Source organism: Neoarthrinium moseri (assembly GCF_022829205.1).
Source record: "Neoarthrinium moseri strain CBS 164.80 chromosome Unknown scaffold5_Wmoseri_CBS_16480, whole genome shotgun sequence".
Lineage (NCBI taxonomy): Eukaryota > Fungi > Ascomycota > Sordariomycetes > Amphisphaeriales > Apiosporaceae > Neoarthrinium > Neoarthrinium moseri.
Genome location: NW_026055119.1, coordinates 113,397 through 134,027, shown reverse-complemented (window position 1 = coordinate 134,027; position 20,631 = coordinate 113,397). Strand labels below are relative to the sequence as shown.

At 53.7% G+C, this 20,631-nt stretch overlaps 4 protein-coding genes across 4 annotated transcripts; 2 read left to right on the top strand and 2 right to left on the bottom strand.

Moving 5' to 3' along the window:
- Positions 1–740: 740 nt before the first annotated feature.
- Positions 741–4,474, top strand: JN550_002210 (uncharacterized protein; the record flags this gene model as incomplete). The annotated part of the gene is made up of 4 exons (XM_049313481.1): positions 741–808; positions 874–994; positions 1,060–4,148; positions 4,210–4,474. The coding sequence occupies 4 exons, from the start codon at positions 741–743 to the stop codon at positions 4,472–4,474; spliced, it is 3,543 nt and encodes a 1,180-aa protein (XP_049175501.1).
- Positions 4,475–4,888: 414 nt separating this feature from the next.
- Positions 4,889–6,371, bottom strand: JN550_002209 (uncharacterized protein; the record flags this gene model as incomplete). Its single annotated transcript, XM_049313479.1, has 3 exons — positions 4,889–5,238; positions 5,302–5,413; positions 5,478–6,371. 3 exons carry the CDS (start codon positions 6,369–6,371, stop codon positions 4,889–4,891), a joined length of 1,356 nt encoding a protein of 451 aa, XP_049175500.1.
- Positions 6,372–14,783: 8,412 nt separating this feature from the next.
- On the top strand, positions 14,784–17,275 carry JN550_002208 (uncharacterized protein; the record flags this gene model as incomplete). Its single annotated transcript, XM_049313478.1, has 5 exons — positions 14,784–15,089; positions 15,142–15,169; positions 15,222–15,955; positions 16,008–16,807; positions 17,002–17,275. 5 exons carry the CDS (start codon positions 14,784–14,786, stop codon positions 17,273–17,275), a joined length of 2,142 nt encoding a protein of 713 aa, XP_049175499.1.
- A 1,632-nt stretch (positions 17,276–18,907) lies between these two features.
- JN550_002207 (uncharacterized protein) lies at positions 18,908–19,331 on the bottom strand (the record flags this gene model as incomplete). The annotated part of the gene is made up of 3 exons (XM_049313477.1): positions 18,908–19,010; positions 19,080–19,162; positions 19,233–19,331. The coding sequence occupies 3 exons, from the start codon at positions 19,329–19,331 to the stop codon at positions 18,908–18,910; spliced, it is 285 nt and encodes a 94-aa protein (XP_049175498.1).
- Between the last annotated feature and the right edge of the window lie 1,300 nt (positions 19,332–20,631).

Sequence of the window (20,631 nt, the reverse complement as noted above, 5' to 3'; positions counted from 1 at the left end):
CTGACCGAGTCGTCACTCCTGGAAAGTTATCTCGTGGTGATCTACTGTACATAGGTTGAGTGAGTGGATGTTTGACATGCAAACAATGATTAACGGGCTGCTCTACAGCGATATATGAAGCAACACGGCTACCTTATGGTAGGTGGGCTTACAAGCAAGCCATAGTCCATACAGTTATTCGTTGATAGCTTCGGTGTTATTCACGACCGGAGGCAGGCCACAGAGGAGCAACCCATACCTATCCGATCACGGAAACATTCCAGGTTCCCCCAGCCCAGAACCAATGGGAGCTTCTCCTGCGACGGTCTCGCTAAGATACCATGTTTGAAACACGATATGTATAATGATTTTAGAAAAAGGTATATGTCCCCAATATACAGTATTCGGCTTACAAGGGAAGGTAATCGATAGCCTTGGTCAACAAGGCAATGGATGAGAGTGATGCGGGCCCACTAACAGCCCTGGAGCCCCTGTAGAAGTGTCGCGGCGGACAAAGCCAACGCTAATAAAGCCCTGAAAGCCCGGAAAGGCCAGTGGTGATGGAGGGGTCGTGCACGCACGAGCCATACCCTGCCCGCCCGTCGCTCTGATTGGCGGGCGCATTATTTGGTAAATAAACGCGTACCCGACCGTATCCCATGCAAAAGCGGCTGCACCGCATTTGGGAGTCGAGCAGATGGCCATGTCCAAGTAATACTAACAACAGCAACCTTCGCACAGCCCGGAACCCAGCGCCCAGCATGAGGGTCATCGAGCTGATCATAGACGGCTTCAAGTCGTACGCCGTCAGGACAGTAATATCAGGATGGTAGGCTGCCGCGCGACCGGGCCGCAACGGCAATGGATCACGACACTCTGCTAACGCTGCCCCAGGGACGAGAGCTTCAACTCCATCACCGGCCTGAACGGCTCGGGCAAGTCCAACATCCTCGACGCCATCTGTTTCGTGCTGGGAATCACAAACATGACGACCGTGCGAGCCCAAAACTTACAGGTCGGTGGCCCCTCGCTGTGAACACTGGACGGAAGCGTCGCTGACCCCCTCTTCCCCCTCTCCAGGATCTCATCTACAAGCGAGGCCAGGCTGGTGTCACAAAAGCCAGCGTCACCATCGTCTTCGACAACAGAGACAAGAAGAAGTCCCCGATCGGCTTCGAGGAGTATGCGACCATCAGTGTGACGAGGCAGATCGTCCTCGGAGGAACGACGAAATACCTGATCAACGGACACCGAGCCCAGCAGCAGACTGTCCAGAACCTGTTCCAGTCCGTTCAGCTGAACATCAACAACCCCAACTTCTTGATTATGCAAGGTCGCATCACAAAAGTCCTTAACATGAAGGCCGTCGAGATCCTGGCCATGATTGAGGAGGCCGCGGGCACACGCATGTTCGAGGACCGCAGGGACAAGGCCCTCAAAACCATGGCCAAGAAGGAGATGAAGCTGCAGGAGATCACGGAACTTCTGCGCGACGAGATCGAGCCCAAGCTCGAGAAGCTACGGACAGAGAAACGGGCATTCCTGGACTTCCAACAAACACAGAACGACCTGGAGCGTCTGACGAGAGTCGTGGTTGCACATGACTACATCAGAAACCAGGAGAAGCTCGCACAGTCCGGGACGGACCTCGAGATCAAGAAGCAGAGGCAAAAGAATCTCGAAACTTCGGCCGCGCGGCTCAAGAGCGAGATTGCTAACCTCGAGGAAGATGTCAAGAGAGTCAAGTCGCAAAGAGACAAGGAACTCAAGAAGGGTGGCAAGGCTCAAGGGCTTGAAGACGAAGTCAAGAAGCACTCCAACGAGCTCGTTCGTCTGGCCACAGTCATGGACCTGAAAAGGTCGAGCAAGTCCGAGGAGGAGGAGCGCAAGACGTCGGTCGAGAAGAACGTTGCTGAGCTTGAGGCCTCGCTGAAGGAAAAGACCACAGCGTTCGAGAAGATCAAGGCCAAGTACGACTCAGCTAGAGAGGAAAGCGAGAAGCAAAGCCAGGAGGCTGAGTCGAAGGAGGAACTACTGCAGACGCTGCAGACCGGTGTCGCATCCAAGGAAGGTCAGGAAAGCGGTTATCAGGGTCAACTGCAGGACGCCAGAAACCGAGCTGCGGCAGCTGCCACAGAACAGGAACAAGCGAAACTCAAGGTCGCCCATCTGGAGAAGCGCATCAAGGAGGAGGAGCCGCGCGCAAGGAAGGCAAAGGAGCAGAACGCCTCGTTACTGAAAGACATTGAGGGCCTAAAGGCCCAGTCCCAGAAGCTCGAGGCCCAGCTGGCCAAGTTGGGCTTCGAGCCGGGCCAGGAGGAAGCCATGTACAAGCAGGAATCAGCCCTGCAGCAGTCAATCCGCAATCTCAGGCAGGAAGCAGATGCTCTGAAGCGGAAAGTTGCCAACATCGACTTCAACTATGCAGACCCCACACCCAACTTTGACCGCTCCAAAGTCAAGGGCCTGGTGGCGCAGCTCTTCACGCTTGACAAGGAGCACACCCGGGCCGGCACTGCTCTGGAAATCTGCGCTGGCGGACGCCTGTACAACGTGGTTGTCGATAGTGAGGTCACGGGAACCCAGCTACTTCAGGGCGGTAAGCTCCGAAAACGAGTCACCATTATTCCCCTGAACAAGATTTCTACATTCAAGGCGTCGGCACAAACCATCGCCACCGCTCAAAAGATCGCGCCTGGCAAGGTCGATCTAGCATTGACCCTCGTTGGTTACGATGACCAGGTTTCCGCGGCCATGGAGTATGTCTTCGGAAATACACTCATTTGCCAGGATGCAGAGACAGCCAAGAGAGTGACTTTTGATCCCAACGTGAGGATGCGAAGTATCACATTGGAGGGTGACTCCTATGACCCGTCGGGCACCCTCTCTGGTGGAAGCTCACCAAACTCCAGCGGCGTGCTCGTGACGCTTCAGAAGCTCAACGAGATCAATCGACAACTCCGCGAGGCCCAGGCATCACTAGGTCAACTCCAGGGTCAAATTGGCAAGGAAAAGGCCAAGCTTGACCAGGCACGCAAGATCAAGCAGGACCTGGATCTCAAGACCCACGAGACGAAGTTGGCCGAAGAACAGATCAGTGGCAATTCCTCATCGTCGATCATTCAGGAGGTTGAGAACATGAAGGAGACCATCGCACAGCTCAAGACAAGTAGTGCCGATGCCAAGAAGAGGCAAGCCGAAGCCAGCGCGGATGTCAAGCAAATTGAGAAGGACATGAAGGACTTCGAGAACAACAAAGACTCCAAGCTGGTTGAGCTGCAAGCTTCATTAGACAAACTGAGAGCATCTCTTGCCAAGAACTCAGGCGCCCTCAAGAGTCTGCAGAAGGAGGTTCAGAGTGCACAGCTGGACTCCGAGCAGGTTTCTGGAGATCTTGCAGCTGCGCGAGAGCAGCTTCAGGAAGTTGAGCTTGCAATCAAGTCACAGCAAGAGGAGATCGAAGACCTCGTCAAGAAGCAATCTGCCCTCCAACAGACTCACGATGAAGTCCAAGCGCACTTGGACGACGAGCGAGCCAAACTGACACTATTTGACGATGAACTCCGCGCTCTCGAGGAGACTACTCGTTCCAAGAACTCCCGCATCGCTGAGGAAGGCCTCGAGATGCAGAAGCTTGGCCACACAGTCGAGAAGTTCCACAAGGAACAACAGGTGGCCCGCCAGGACCTCGAGAAGATGGAGCACACGTATGAGTGGATCGCAGATGAGAAGGACAACTTTGGTCGCTCCGGCACGCCATATGACTTCCAGGGCCAGAACATTGCGGAGTGCAAGGCCACACTCAAGACCCTGCTGGACCGCTTCCAGGGCATGAAGAAGAAGATCAACCCCAAGGTCATGAACATGATCGACTCGGTCGAGAAGAAGGAAGTCTCCCTCAAGCACATGATGAAAACCGTCATCCGTGACAAACGGAAGATCGAGGAGACCATCATCAGTCTGGACGACTACAAGAAGAAAGCCCTGCTCCAGACTTGGGAGAAGGTCAACGGCGATTTCGGCAACATCTTCTCAGAGCTGTTGCCCGGAGGCAGTTTCGCCAAACTCGATCCGCCAGAGGGCAAGACCATCAATGAGGGTCTCGAGGTCAAGGTCTGCTTGGGCAAAGTGTGGAAGCAGAGTCTAACAGAATTGAGTGGTGGTCAGAGGTAAGCGCACTAGTCCTCTCCTATCCTTTCAGAAATGCAGCATATGCTAACAACACCCTAGGTCACTCGTGGCGCTGTCGCTTATCATGGCTCTCCTGCAATTCAAGCCGGCGCCCATGTACATCCTGGACGAGGTCGACGCCGCGTTGGATCTGTCGCACACACAGAACATCGGCCGCCTGATCAAGACCCGCTTCAAGGGCAGCCAGTTCATTGTCGTCAGTTTGAAGGACGGCATGTTCCAGAACGCGAACCGCATCTTCCGGACGCGCTTCAGCGAGGGCACAAGTCATGTGCAAGCGTTAACGGCTGCCGACTTCAAGTGAGGGGGCTCCGCGTCTGCTGTAAATAGGTATAATGTGACAAACGATGGGCATGACATCTTCATCTTTCCTGGGAGGCCGTGTGTGGATCACTATGGATACTATATACCTCTGTTTATGTTTTCTGTTTTGAATGCTTCAAGCGACCAAGTTTTCAAGGTTTCTCTATGTAACTGTGTGCAAAATTTGACGTCTTTGTACAAATCCAATGCCTGTCCTGTGCTGTGTCGTTGCACAAAACCCAGAACATCTGAATTCTAACCTCCAGCTTGTCTATCTACGTACTTGCCATCTATACATGGTACGGTGTGAACCATCCAAGGTGTTCGCCGGCTCTACTCTATCATTGTGCACGGTAAAGCAAAGTGCTCTTGTGGCACATAAGCATGATCTCTCTAGATCTAGATTTGCGCACCGCTACGACTTCAGGTAGAAATGCTCGCCCCTCTCCTCGACCGAGACATCCATGCCCACGCCGACCCAGGCGGTGCGGTCCTCCTCGGTCACGGCCCCCTCGAACAGGGGCGTCGCCTGCACGCCCAGGCACCCCGACCTCGGCGCGCCGGCGTCGATGTCGCGCGTGGCCCGCAGCGTCTTGTCGGGCTGGGTGGGGTGGCGGTCACCGGTGTCCGGGTCCACGTTTGGCAGCCTGCAGCGGACGGTATGGCATGAGACGTTGAGCAGAGCGTCGTTGTAGAGGCCCGAGGTCCCGGGCCGCAGGCGGATCTGCTTCCACTCGTCTTCGTCGTAGGCGGGGCCACCGGATACTGGCAAATGTTGTTAGGATTGGGAGGGAAGGAGACGATCACAGGAGTTGGGGCTGTTCATACAGATAATATTTGGGCGGAAGCGGAGGACACTGAGTTGCCGCAGTTCGTCGTCCTTTGGCACCTGGGCGTCGAAGGTCTGGACGCTACACAAGTTCTGGATGTGGAGTGGGTACTATCTTGTGTGAGCCGCGGAACACAACGACGTCTCATGGAGTATAAGACGGCAAGTCACTTACGCCGTCCTGGAACCCACAAACCGGCTGCCAGCCGATATCCTCCTTGCGCGGCGCGCAATGGTATACCTCGCGCAGCTTCTGCGGATCTATCCTGAACAGACCCAATTTGTTGCTGACGCCTAGATACAGCCGCAGCTCCTCTGGTATCTCCTTGGACATGTTCAGCGCGGAAACGGTTTCCTTCCAGATGGTGACATCCTCGTAGCTGTACCCACGCGCCTTGATCTGGTCCGCATCCGGGAAGTCCACCGGCAGGAGGACCTCCTTCTCGGCCACGGCCCGGAGCCCCCTGGTCAGCTTTGCGCCGATGGTGGCCAGGAGGCCCCTGAGGCCGCGCTCCTGCCAGGGGAAGCGCAGGATCAGGAAGGCCTCGTTGGTCTTCATGCTCTGCTTGCGCAGCTTCATCTCGTCGGGCAGCCACAGCTCGACGGCGACGGTGGCCAGGCGCGCGAACTGGCGCTGCGTGATGAAGCTCCAGGCGTGGGCGTCGCTCTCGGCGCCGCTGGCGTCGACGGGCACCGGGAACGCCGACCGCAGCTGCGCGAAGGTGAAGAGCCGGTCGAACTCGAGGCCCTGCGGCAGCACGCGCGCCCGCGACACCTCGACGCCGCGGCACGACTTGACCGGGTACACCATCAGGGCCTGCACGCGCGGCGGCTGGCCGGGCCGGGGCTCGTGGGCCGCGGGCGCGAACTGCGTCCGCAGGTTGCTCCGGGAGGGCGCCAGGCCCGCCAGGGAGTGCGTCTGCAGCAGCGCATCGCTCTTCTGCGGCGTCACGGGCGGCAGGATGATGACGACGGGCACCAGGAAGGCGAGCACCGTGACCGAGAGCAGGAACAGCGCGTTGAGGTCCAGGTTCAGGGCCTCGAGCGAGAAGTCCCCCATCTTGTCCATGTTTTCTCCTATTGTTCTGATGGACAGCTAAGCAAGCACTTGGTGTTCTGCCGGAGCTAGCAGAATTGCACCACCACGCAACGATGGCAATTGCACTCGAGAAATTATGGGATGACTGAACTTTGATCGAGTTTTCTTTTTCCTGCTCTCACCCGAATGAAACCAGATAGGCCACGCCGTGATACTGACTCATCGTAGTTTGTGGTACGACACTTGAAACGCTCCCTCCCTGATGAGGGCACGTGCACGGATGAGTCCCGGTGCTGTTCTCTCGAAGGATTCAGACAGCATATATAAACCGCTCTCGCAAGCCAGCATATATCACGTAAGTCCTGTGTTTCCACATCATTTATACCGGTTGGTACTTTCTGATGAATTGTTATGGTTTCAACACCCAATTCAGAACCTCTTTCAGCCCCAGAACCGCCCCACTGTGCAAGTCGATGTAAGTGTCACTTTAAGATGGATTGGAATGAAAACCGTCCATTATACTAGCCACGATGGCCATGTTGGCTGAAAACTTACGTAGGCAAGATCTGCACACTATCGGAGAGTCGTCAGTTGCCAGTCGTCATGGTCACTGCATCTAACAAGTAGGTCGGTCTTGCGGCTGACTAGTTGATGTAGACCAGACTCTTGGAGGTCTTACGATGCTACATTGGGCCACGCGCGTAACTAGCTTTCCTCTGATATCGGCCGAGACAGTTCCTCCGGCGTCAGACACAGGGCTACTTTCACTATTGCTTTTCAGTGGGGGTATTGTCGTGGCATCGACCCAAATGGGTTCGTTAGTCTGCAACAGTACAGATGCCACGATAGCAATATGCCGTCAGTCATTCGAAGATGCCGTCGGCGTAGCTCCCCCGTGGATAAATCACCCAGAAGCACGCCGTTGGGACTGCAAAACTTCCATCAGGCCGTTGATTCACGCCGGGTGGTTTTCTCGGGCCGCTGGTTAGCTCCGATCTGCCAATAATTCAGTGACAGGTCAATTGGTTTTTGGTAGGCTACTGTAGCGTAGCATCGAGGGACGGCCATCATCATCATTCAACTTTGAGCCTGAAGACGGAGCGGTTGTGCAGCCTGCAGCGCCGGTAGCGACTGATGTAGCATCAGTGACACCCTCCGCTGCTGGATGGGGAGTTCAGGCGACGACCCAACTTCCAGTTTGAGAAGACTTCTGGAGGACTAGGCCACGAATACACAGCAGGTCAACCTCCAAAAGAGATGCAAAAAGTACTTTCCAAGTCACTAAGAGTTAGCTTCTATTCGCCAGAAACGACCTTCCAGAGGCGGTCACCCGGAGACTGCACACAATGTTTATGGCGTAGACGGAGTTACGATCGTGATAGCGCTGGCCATCGACTAACATACAAGCTTTGAGGTCCTGTGAGCGGTCTGCAGCTTCAAAATTAGGCAAGAAAGCGATACACCGCTGTATCATGATGGAGTCCGAGAGCAAGTTGCTTCCGGTATCAGCCTCGTAGGGATCATCGGCCAGAATGACGAGTCGTCCAGATCTCAACATGCCCGAGGCCACAAATTCTCTCGGAGCTATTGGCGCGGAAGATCTCCAAGCTAATGCCAGGTACCAGGTGGGTTACGCTCAGGCATTGGATGGGTTACGGCCGCAGGTATCCCCCTGTGAGGGAGGAGGATCTCTGCCCACCAGGATCCCACGCTGTGAAGGCACGTCAACTGGCCGTTGAGCTCTGGTCGGAAGTAAGCTTCAGTGGACCGATGCCAAAATCAACGATTGCTTCAGGTTGACCGAGCACTGTGGCTTCGAGTGGAGTTCCCTTCCGAGGACGACTCCTTTTATGAGACAGCCCAATGAAGACGTTGACCAGATTACCGGACGCCTACCATGCACAGGTGTCTTTGGCTACGTAATCTTCTGAGACAGTGCTCCATGCTGGCAAAAAGCAATGTGCAAAACGTTTTGCTGCGCGTGACATGGCTCTTCAAGGACGGCCTCATCGTGTTCGGTAATTGACTCTTGTCACGTTCCCCAGGGCCCAAAGGCTGACCAAGCAGTGGATCGAATGTCACCTGCCAATGCCGGGCCATGGAATCTTTCTACCACGTAGTCCAGGATGCGTGTGGGACGCAGTCAGCCTCAACATCATCCAAATGAGGACTATCCTGCTGCTAGAGCACGTTGGCGGTGCTGGCCTAGCCCATTTGGACAGGTAACCCGGGGGGGGGTTGATGTTGGGTTGTTGCCCAGTGGACACCGACGGTGGGCTGGCAAGTGCTGGGTCCAGGTCACAGTCCACTGTGACATTACCAAAATGAGCCCGATCAGTTGGCTAACGCTATGCAGTCTGCTTCCATGGAATAATATATTGATTGGCCGCGTCAGTTCCATGAGCTCGGCCAACAGAATGACTGGACAAGTTCCACTGAGATCCGGCCGGCAACTCGCGCCCGGGTCTAGTGGGGACTAAGCTTAGGTTTGTCCACTGCATGGGCCTGATGGGCATGGGGGCAATGGTATGCCAGCTTGCAGGGAAGGGGCCTCGGCGCAGCATGGAGTCTTCGGATCCTAGCGGCAAGACAATCAACTGCTCCGTAAGTTAGCTGATGAGTTTGGCGGGCCGTTTTCTTTGGCACCGAGCTGGCTTCTCGCTCGTCGAACGAAAGCAGCCGCGTTCGATTTGGCATGTGAATATTACTTTGAGAGTCCCTGCAGACGACAGGGCCGCAGGACGGGCCGCCTCCCTGTCATGCGACTACATTCGGATCAGAGCACGGATGCCAGAGTCCACCAAGCCCCATCATTTTGAAGCCTCAGCGGGATGCGGCTCCGATATACTTGACAAACCCTGCGCGTCGCGGTAATACTTGCAAAACCACTCGCTACGCCGCAGTGCGGCCAGTTTTAGCCTAGAAGCAGCCGTGTCGCAGGCATCAGGCGTTCTGTGAGTTGTGCAAGAAGACGAAATATTGGCGCCTGACCAGGAAATTGGTGAACTCTCTGTGTGTACAAAGTAAATGTTTATGTGTTCGTAATGGTTACATTGCCTGGCGATCATTCAATTTTAACTGGTATGATCGAGCCCTGTCCGGCGTAGAAAACGGCATGTCGCCCGGTTGTTTATATATATTTGACTTGATATAGTCGTCCTGTATTGGCAGTCTGTCCGCTGTTAATAAAACCAGCCATATTATGGGTGTATTATGGCTGGGGAAGTTCAGGTGGAGCAGATGGTGAGAGCAAATGGTGAGAGCACCTGTGTCTCGACTGCGCAGCCGTCGTGGGACAGGGTGTGTCTTCGACATGATGGATGGCTTTCCGAAATCAAGGGCTTGTACATGGAATCCGTGTAGCAATCTATTCGCATTGAACATAATCTCATTGTGATAACAGCTCGTGGGCCTCGAGACAGAGTCCACGCACTTGATGTTAGCGGCGTCCAACCCGTGTGGACCCCTGTGTCCTGCCTCCCCCCTGGAAGAGTCTGTGCATACCATTCCGGAAGCACTGGAGTCTGGGACGTTCAGGACACGGGCAATTTTGCAGATCCGCCTGCTTGGGAATGCCTATTCCCAGAATAAACCTGGAGGCCCTAAACGCCCAGATGGCATCCTGGTCCCCGCCCGTCGTCCGATGTCATTGAGGCTTGAAAGGGATCTAATTACACCTGCAGATTATCTCCGCATCTAGCCTCACGTAGCCTGGCATGAGACAGAACAGAGTGGTGGGATGGGTCTGATCAAACTCGACTTGGTAACACAGTGGATGTCGCGATTCCATGCCATGATTTACGATCCCGCCGCCATCCCTGCCGGCACCTCGAGCATGTCGTGTAAGTGGAGCCATCCTGGGTCAGGCTCGCAGAATACTCGGATCTCAGCAAAACTATGTTCGGGCAGTCGGGTCAGCGAAGGAAATATTTGCCATGGCACCAAGCTACGAATGGACGGGGCGCACTAGTCAAAGCTCTTGAAAGTCTCTCGCCAAAACCCGGCCCGGTAGATGTGTCTACGCGGCCCCCGCACACCAGTGTCTCTGTAGGTTGATATGTATGTACCTAGTCGGGTGGCCACGTGCGAATGAACCTTAGGTAGGTTTCAACATCACGACTCGTCAATGCTCGGTATCAAAGCAACCAAGCAACATGGCAGGATCTGAGGGGCGCGCTACGAAACCATGAGATAGTCATGGACTTATTGGTGACAATTTACGAACAAATCATCATACAGGTATGAGCCGCTGGCGAGGGGTATAAGCTAGCGGAAATAGCCGCCTCCGAGAGCCGGTTAACTTGGTACATGGTCCTCCCCAAGGTGGTATCTGGATTACCACTGTATACCTGGATTCAGGGTATGGTCTGTAGAAGCCTGCGAGGTAACTGCCAAAGGGCACATACTAGTGAGGTACCCAGTACGGCAAGGCTTACGCCAAAGCCTGGCGCGCTGAGAAGTCACAAACACGACACGGCAGTCGGCACTGTCTCCTCGAACACACTCTTCCCAAACTGTTGTTTCCGATAGACCGGCGCTTGGTTCACAAGACATTGCATCATGAATCCATATTTCACCGAAGGTCTAAGATACCCTTCAATCCATCGCAATTTCGGGGGTTAGCTCTTCCCTTCTCAGAGGCAGTGGACCTTGCCCCCTTCTACCTAGCTTGCACCATGCTTTTTCTCTGATAGGATGTCTTTGCGGTTAGCCTGTATGCACCATCAGTCTAGGCGCCACTGATAAACGTAAGTGTATATCTGTGCGGCACCCCATCCGAGCGAGAGGGCCATGGGTTGGCGGCTGAAAAGACCATGCTTAGGGTCGCCGATGAAGGAACGATTGCAGACGTTCAAGCGCCAGTCCGTGTAACAGAAGTTGAGACATGCAACTAGCCGCATTCTACAAAAACGCGCTGACCTGGCCTGGGTATCGCACGCCGCGAGGTGATTGGCCACGACGGTTAAGGTTAAACTCATGGAGAGACCCGACAGATTTGAGGGTCAGCGAGATCCACGTGTGAATTGGACTCTGGTCTCAGGCTGTGGGAGCTAAGGCATGTCCCAGACCCATCATCTTCAGCCTTTTCGTCCCATGTGTCTCCTCCTGGCGTGCTCTGGCGATGGTGGATTGTTCGTGGAAATCCCTCGCACCAAAGGCGCTAGATGCAGCTGCAAGGATGTGGTCGCGTCTTTCCCCATTTTCAACTGCGGCATGGAGTGATGGTCCCTTCTCGGCTTCCCAGCCGGCTGGCGGATTGGCCACAACCAAACATCGACAGCATGGTTGGTGGACTGACACCGTTGTCAGAACCGGGATAGCTGCGGACTGCCTTGCAACGGATGACGCCTTCTCAGACCAAGGCGCCACCCCGAACTAGTTAGAGGAGGTGGCCAGCCAGCTTAGGCATCGTCATCCCATTGATCCGCCCGTGTGTTCTTTTGTTCCCGGCCTTGGGATCTGCCCTCAACTACCTACATACTGTAGATACAGCGGAAACTAGCCGCCCAAACCATTGACTAGTCTGCTGGAGATCATCTACTCCGACTCCGCACACGGAAAGTCAGGTCATCCAAGAATGCCATGCGTTCCATACAGATTGGTGCTCAGCTACTCCATACATGATTTTAGTAAACTAGCTAGAAGCCACTTCCAAATCCCGAGGTTTCGCACGATGGCTGATTGTCCACCAGGCTAGCTGCAAAGCAGGCCCCTGGTCCCAGCCGCTACCCTCGAGGACCGGAAAGATCGATCTGTGCATTCGTCACGTTGCACCAACCCACCATTTTGGCATCACTCAGGCCAAGGAGACGGTAATTAGCCCTCGCATTCCTCTCCCCTGTCTCTGCTGGCGCTGGGCGTTTTTCACAGTGAGTCTAGACCTGGCTAGAAAGATACCTGCACAGGGCGAATCCAGCAGTCCAAAGTTTACTTCGGGTCTATACTGTTCCACGTCCTCTGCGAGTTGACTCGGTAGCCTCGATGGGCTAGCCACCCTTGGTTTCTTTTTTGCCGGCTCGAGGATCGTGCCTAATAACATAATCAAGGGCCTTAGTTAGGTACAGTAGGTAGGTATCTGAATATGTATCAAAATTGGAACCAACCCATGCTCAGGTCACGAACGACACTAGTGGGCCATATGCAATTCACTCTCACGCCACATCCACACATGGGTACTTTTGCTGGACGTGGCGGTATATGTCGACATGGCTGTCAACCTTTGACCGGACCGCCTGGTGTCACCAAATCGACTTCCTTTGCAGACAGGTCGTCCTGAACAGCAACATCGTCACCCCTTGCTGACGTACATCTCTGCGAGAAGACGTTTTCATAACACATAGTAACCACCAACTATAGACCACGGGCGCCTTCTGAGCGCGCGTCACAGACTTGCAGTGGTCTCAGATTTTGTCCACGGACTCCACCACATCAACTCTCGCCAGCCAGTGGTGATCAAACGGCGTGGAGGCAGGTTGCAAGTTTCTAGCAATCCCTGCGGGAGCGCCCCAGTCCCCACCCTCAACTGCTTCCTGGGAACCCCCTGGGCCTTGCAAATGAGGACCCCGGTCTTAACTTGCCGCTACCTTATCTCGTCGGTCTCACCTTTTGCGGCGAGAAGCATTTGTTCATCTCAGCGTCCTGGGTCACAGTTGAGTTACCCTAACGCCAAGGGAGCTCTCTTCTAACTGCCCGGCCGAGTCACAGTGCACAAGAGGGGAACGGTACGTACATGAATCCCACACGGCAGGCGTTCCAGTGCCACAACGACATCATTCACCTTCACGTACATACAGTCTATACCTGGATCAGCAAGTTCCAGGCTTAGGGCTATTACTCCCTGTGACTGCGCCAGTCCCAGATCTTCATTGTCGGAAGAGATCTTCTTGCGACAGTATCGAGACAGGTTGATAGGCGCCAAGCGTGTCCGTTCAGTAGACAGCCCAAGATCTGTACTTCAACCTCGCTGAATCGCCCGGTGCATCTTTGCGAGCCAGCTCTTGCCTCATTAGTTTCATAGAAATTCCGGTCTATGAAAAGATATCGAGACCCTTGATCCAAGAGAGCTCTTCCGACAGGATCCAGCTATATGAGACAGGGCATATCCTGGTAGCTGTTCCTGGATTCATGTCACTCTGGGTTACGTACTGCCGACAGCAAGCTCAACTTACCCTGGTTTATTCATGCTCAATTGAGTCTTGGAAAATCCCAGCATCTCGGCGCCTGATATTCGGGTTCTTGTCTAATCGGATCAACCGAAACTCTGGTGACGATTTCGTACATCTCTTCGGTCAGCTAGGGAAGCTGGCAGCTACTTCACCATTCGCCAGGCCAGGACGAACTCGGTTTTCTTCGCCGCCTTGTCTATATCTCCAACCTCTGGAACACGAAAAGTTGAGCATGTATTGGAGATTCAACTGTATTCCTATCTACGCACATTAGATACACTGCGTGCGAGAGAAAGCTCTCAGTTCCACTTCTGTACTTGGGTACTTGCTTAGGTTCCCGGCCGGCCCCGTCACACCCTTCGCCAACTTTAGTTGCTACCCAGTACCATCAGACTGGAGGATTGCTGCCAGATACACTGTACCCCTACCATCTGTGTGTGGCACCTTGTCTTCACTTCCCTCCACTCCAGGGTACTGGCAGGAAGCCCCGCTATAGCAACCATCCCGTCAGCAGATCACCGCGTTGAGACCACTGGACCATCACATCGAGGCTCGAATCCAGCACCAGTCTTAGTTATACGATTGACAAGGACCCCCAAATAGCCCCACAGCAGCAAGCTCAACCCACCACACTCTACGGTCTTGTTTTGCCCGTCCAAGGATTGCTCTGCCGCCGGCCCACCGAGATCAGCATCCGTGGTCCTCTCAGAACTTTATGCGTAAATAGAGGAGGCCGACCCTTACCTGTGACCACCTGGGACATCGCGAGCTCCATCGCTCAAGACCTCGCCCTGATTTTCCTGGAGATCACCGTCTAACGAAAAGCCGGACGGCACATGCTTTGGTAGCAGGCTCTGCAAGTGGCCCTCCTAAGCGCTGCTCTGGTCGAACAAGATCTCCAACAGGAAGCCCAGTCGAGCGAGCCATCCTCCCCGCCGGAGCCGCCTGCTTTCTAGCCTAGCATCTACTTCGAAGTGTGCTATATTACCTTCTATATGGACACCCTTTGAGTGGGCAGCCCGGCGCACTGCTATCTGTTACTCAGCCCTCGCTTTTCACAGAAAATCACCATCGACATCACCCCAAGCGGATGATCAAGATAAACCTAATCAGCATCTTGCAGAACAAGCGGTTTCTGCCCTGCTCTCTATGGCTAGGGTGGTACGGGCAGGATCAAGTCGATGTTACCTAGTCCCTAATCCCCGTATTTGATGTCATCGAGGGCTGCAGAGCCAATCTACGAGCGCTCGCAACAACTCGCACTCGAACAAATCCAATGAGTGGCTTCTATCACCAGTACATTCCGGGCGCCCCGGGCGCTGGCGAGGACGCCAGTCCCGGAGCTCACGATGCCCATCCATACGCCCCTAATACTCCAGTTCAACTTGGAGGTAATGAACCAACTTTGGTCAACCCTTACGAAAATATGGGTTACTTTGCCGGATTTACGGATCCGATCATGTTCCAGCCCCCTAAAGCGCAAAATCCGCGGAATCGAAGAAAGTCAGCCCCTGGGCTGGATCATGTCAAACACCGCCGGACTAGATCGGGCTGCTACACATGCAGAAGTAGACGTGTCAAAGTAAGCGAGCATGTCTCTTCCTGGCGTATTCAAATGCTAACACCTCTTCCAGTGTGACGAGACACATCCCATTTGCGAGAGTATGGTAGAGATCTTTGCCAGTAGCACTAGGAGAAGCTGACTTTGGAGTAGGATGTCGTAAAGGTAAACGCGACTGTGTTTACCCGGACGGTGCGGGCTCAAAGGGGCCGGCTGGATCATCTTCCAAAGAAGGCGCGGCTTCTCAACAATCCGGAAGTGCTGGAAACTCGCCAGAAGGACTCGACGACGGAGCTGAGAGCGATAGCAAATTAGAACCGATTCTTGACGAAGACGAGCCCGAGGAGGAATCTCCACAACAGACTTCGAGATATCCCAGAAGAGCGAGCATCGCTTCGAGCTCTAACTTGCCCAGATCGAGCACACGTCACAGCTCCGAAACACCCTCCCTCGATGGGACGAAGAGTTCATCTGAATCGGCTTCGACAGGAACAAGCGCGGGCTTCATGACCCCTTTTCAGGCTTCGGATCCATCCATACAACCCGGCCCTCTGGACTGGTCCCATCTGCCGCCGGATTTACGCTTTCACCTCGACTACTTCCGTGAAAACTTGACGCATTACAACTACGGGATGGTGTTGGATACCGAAGACTTCTTCAGGTCGTTCCTCCCCGCCACCGCCGTACGGCAGGGCAACGATGCATTGTTATACGCAGTAGTAGGCTTTGCAGCTTACCACCGCACAGTCCATAACCCGAATGGCCAAATCCAGGATTTCTTGCAATATTATAACAAGAGCGTCACCTTGCTCCTGGCTTCGTTTAGGAAGAAGGAGAAGCAGAACACCGCCACATTGTTGACAATTCTACAGCTAGCAACAATAGAGGTAAGGCTTTCGTGTATGGGTTCGTCGGAGGCGCTCGCTGACGTTTGCCCAGGAGTATTTGGGTGACTGGGTGAACCTGATGGGACATCAAAGAGCCGCGTTGCAGATACTTACAAAACTATTCACCGCGCAGACCGCACAGCAGTCCTCCGTTACCAGGATGATTCTCACTTGGTACGTTCGATTCGATGTCTTCGTCGGCATGCTAGGAGGTTTCGAAACGAGACTCCCGCGAGCGTGGTTCTCAGTCATGGTCGAATATCTCGAAACCCAACTCGCGCAAGAACCAGACGACTGGAGCTTGAAACTAGACTACTGCTCCGCTACCATACGTCTGATCACAGTGGACATGTCACTGCTCTATGCAAGAGCGGGTCGAGGCGAAATTATTGGTGAAGCATTTGGCACAGAGCACAGACGTCTCGAGCAACAATTGAGGGATTGGAAGGCGAATCTCGATCCAGCTCTTACGCAAGACGAGTACCAGGTGACCGACTTTAGACATAGGAGGCCATTGACCGAAACCGACATCGTCGATCCTTACACAGGGAAGGATCTGTACAAGCCGCCCTTCTTCTCCACGACGGTCCTGATCTGCGAATGGCACTCGATAATGGTCATGCACAAGAGCCAGGAGGCATTGGCGCTACAGCAGGAGCCTACACCCGAGCTGAGGGAGCTGGCGTTTGGCATCTGTCGGATCTTCGAGACGGTCGAGCGGTGGCCCTATAGCCCGAACGGTGCAGTCATCATACTGCAGTCCTGCCTGGCGATAGCAACATTGTTTCTCCCGAAGGATCAGAAGCACCACATGTGGATGAGACGGAAGTTCGCATATATTGAAGCACTCGGGTGAGTATCCAGCCCCCTACATACTCTAGACCACACCCACTGCGACCAGGCCCCCCATCCGTATCTCATCTTCTGCGCCAACCTATCTTTGTGGAAATGATCTCTGGTCCTCTACGTGTGACGTTGGGATTCCATACAGTGTTTTACCCAAGTCCGAAATGTCGTTTGCCTCGCTAATATGCTTCCTCTCCTAGGTACGTGTTCCCGCTGACCATGAGAGCGCGGTTCGCCCAGATATTCCAAGACCCGTCCTGCACCCACTGGTGGCTCCCCAACGACGAAGGCCTCACGCCTATCGTGCAGAACATACGCGCGTTCGCGGATGAGCGCAATGCCAACCCGGTCTCCGAGCAGACCGAAAATCTCCGGGAAATGAGCGCAATCTTTGCCAAAATGCGCCTCGACCCCCACCACAACGACAGTTCTCAGCGCGAGCTTTCTGGGAAGGGCAAGAAGGTTGTGGGCTAGAGCAGAGCCTCTACGTCTCTTGGGATCGCAATTTCTGATCACAACCCTTGATTCCGCGTATCGAAAGAGATCTGAGCCCCCTGCAGTCCTTGGAAGAGGCTCTGGGGAAGCTGTGAACTACGATGACCGCAGGGGGTGGTGGGTTTCGAAGGCTATCAAACAACGGATAATCCCGGTCCCGGTCACTGAAGCATCTTATTGAGAATCGTCGAAAATAGTCACAGGGAGGACAGGGATCTGACACTAGATTGGTCCATCTAAACGGGACCCGTGCGGAAACATGATCCCAGACCATCGCCGGGTATCTCATCTGACAGCGGACCGGCCTGCTCATTTGGGACGAGTGTCAGATTGCTTGGCAGAGCAACGCGACCCCCTCCCAAAATAAGAAATGCAAGTCCGTTATTGTGGGACAAAGTCAATCGGCCTGTGGTGCCACTTGTGTGATGTGGTGTTCGAAGATCAGACGAACCGGGGGATCGACGCAGATCAGACGGCTGGAACTCAGCTTCGGGTTGCGCATGAAGGCTGCTGGCTGGGGTTTGTTGGATGGGGAGGGGGGTTTGGTTATATAATCAAGGAGGGCAGATCATATATATGGTGCGACACCTTGGCTCCCGCCTGATGGGCACTGGACACCTTAATACGTTGATTGATTGCCTGGGATTGGGGGTCGAGGTCAAAGCTCCTGGCAACGCAACCTCTCCGACATCGACGTACGTACATACAGTACCTAGGTATACACACGATGCAAGTGCTTGCATCTCACATACGCTGCATCGGCTTCTCGGTATCGTCAATTTCGCACTTCTCGGGTGTTACTCTACTGCATCTAGTCACCACCCCCTTGAACACGCCCGCATATGTTGATACATTGCTACCCTAAAGGCCCCCTGGGAATGCCTTCAGCTGCATATCGCTACCTTTCGACAGGAATTGCATTTGGCTTGAGATTCGTAACTTCTGCGCTCCCCAATAACCCTCAGTAGTAACTCGACAAAGCCGACGTTGGCCTCGCGACATCTAGTCGAAGCTAGTCGAAGCTACAGTTTCCGCCAGTAAACTCGGGACGCTTTCCTACGGATCACATCAAGTCAGTAAAGAGGCCATACGTGAGATCTGTTCTCAGCAGATGGTCACGGTCGTCACGGAAGAAACAATCTGCCGCCCGAAAGGGCAGGCCACGTATACTCCGAGCACAACCTTTCTGCTTGCAAAGCTGCAAGCAAATGGTGCGCATACTTTGATTTATTTTGTATAATGTCATCGCCCCGCATAGCCTGTATTCAGTGCAAACTTTAGTGCACCCAAGACAACCATATCGTAGATCTTTCTATATCTTTCACATTACGTGCAAGGCGGCAAAACCAATAAGAGGCGATTGCGCCATTGCATTGTTACAATTTTCACTACGAGTTACACTTGAAACTTGTTCGACTTCATGGCATGCAGAGGATCTCGACTGTCTGACTTGTAACGCTACAACACTGTGTCAATGCTTGTCTACTCCGAGCGAAGCTGAGTGTCCCTCGACTATAAGTCATTGCATCGTCATCACCGGGAGGCATATCACACAAGACGAATGGCTCGAGATGCAATGATTTATTTCCGTTGATAGTTGGATTACGCCATCTAGGACCTGCAGGCGACAACAAGGAACTTGGTGCCCTGTTCGCAGTAGCCGGCGTATGCAATACGCGATGCCGCCTCACAGCTGCTAGGGTTGGCCGTGTTGCTGCAATGACGATATGTGTTAGTTACAAGAAAGCATACATGCGCAACATCTCAGAGGGTCACGGCTTACCGGGCAAAGGTCATGTAGCACGATTCGATCGCGTCGAGGTATTGGCCATCAGCCGTGACCTCGAAGTATGCCTCGTTTTGGCCCTGCGAAGGTTTTGTCAAGTCAGTTACTGTAGACATGCTGGTTGAACTAATCAGTTGCGACGATGCATACCTCCCAGATGTAGCAGCACTTGCTGGTTTGACGTTCCTCCACAACAGGTGTGGCCAAGGCCAGCACAGGGAAGAGTGCGACGGCAATCGAGAAACGCATCGTGCTGTTTGTGGTGTCTTAGAGGAGCTGGTTGTATAGTTGTTCTTGTGAGAGATGCGTGAACGCGCGGATGAGGCCTTTACTAGATGCTTTCACAACTTGGCTTGAGGCTTTACTATATACTTGCAGGTCGGCGACTACGTCGAGTTAAGGTTTACCAGCCAGTGCCGTTCATGGCACGATTTCTAGGCCTTCAACCCTGTTTGTCATCATCCCCCAATCGATAACTCGTATAGCCTAAAAGTTTAAAACAGAAACTTCGTATAACTTAAAACTTTAAAAGAACATCGCTGTTCTGGCCTGGTAGGGCGACAAGGATATCAACATGTGCCTCGCCAAGCCGCTGAACCGTTTCGTCGGTGGATCTTGTCATTTCATTTCAGCTCGAGCTAGAAAACGGTTGCAGGCAAAAAAAACAGCTCACTCGCAATCTCTACGTCATCTGGGATATACAGACTGACTTGAAGGATTCGCGTTCGGTAGTTGGGGGTCTGGACCCAGCAACTTGGGTGCCTCACGTCGTATCACACATTCCAATGTGACCTTGCGGCTCTACGGCGGCAATAGAGATCAACAACAACACGGGAATGCTGGTGAGCCTCGGGGCTTGGTTATAGGACTGGATCTGTCACTGAAGTCAACGGATAATGACGAAACGAGACCGCGGGAACAGACATCCGCATCATCGTGTATTTCCCCTGCCTCTCTTTGCGGACTCCGCACGAACATCCTAACACTTCCTGATCCGGGTCCTATCGAACGACCTGGACCACAGCCCCGCTAGGGGTACGAAACTCTATGGTCTGGCCACAGACAATCCTTAATGTCCTTGAACAACCATAAACTCCCGCGAGAGGCCGTCAGATATGGTATGGGAGCATACCGGACATGGTGATCCAGCGACGGATGCCGTGGCCCATGGTCCTCCATATCGTGGCCTTCGAACATGTCCTGTGTCATGCAGTGAACACGAGGCAATTCACATATTCATTAACTGCGAAAGGACGATCAGGTGGCCGGTGAAGACCCGCGAGTGAACCAAATGGAAAGAGCTGCTGAAAAAAGAACCAGGTCAGATGTTTGTTAGAACACTCCTTTAAAACCCTGTCCTGGAAAAGAGAAAAGAGCCCAGTCTTGAAGAAAATTCATATTGATGCGTCTATGCGTCTCCTCGTCAAGAATAAAAAAGGAATGCAGCCTCCTGGCTATACAATGCCACCAACTGCGCTATATTACAAAATAGTCCCCGACGACCTCTGCTACAAGCGTAGCACCGTGTCTCCTAATCTCGGCGCGCGAG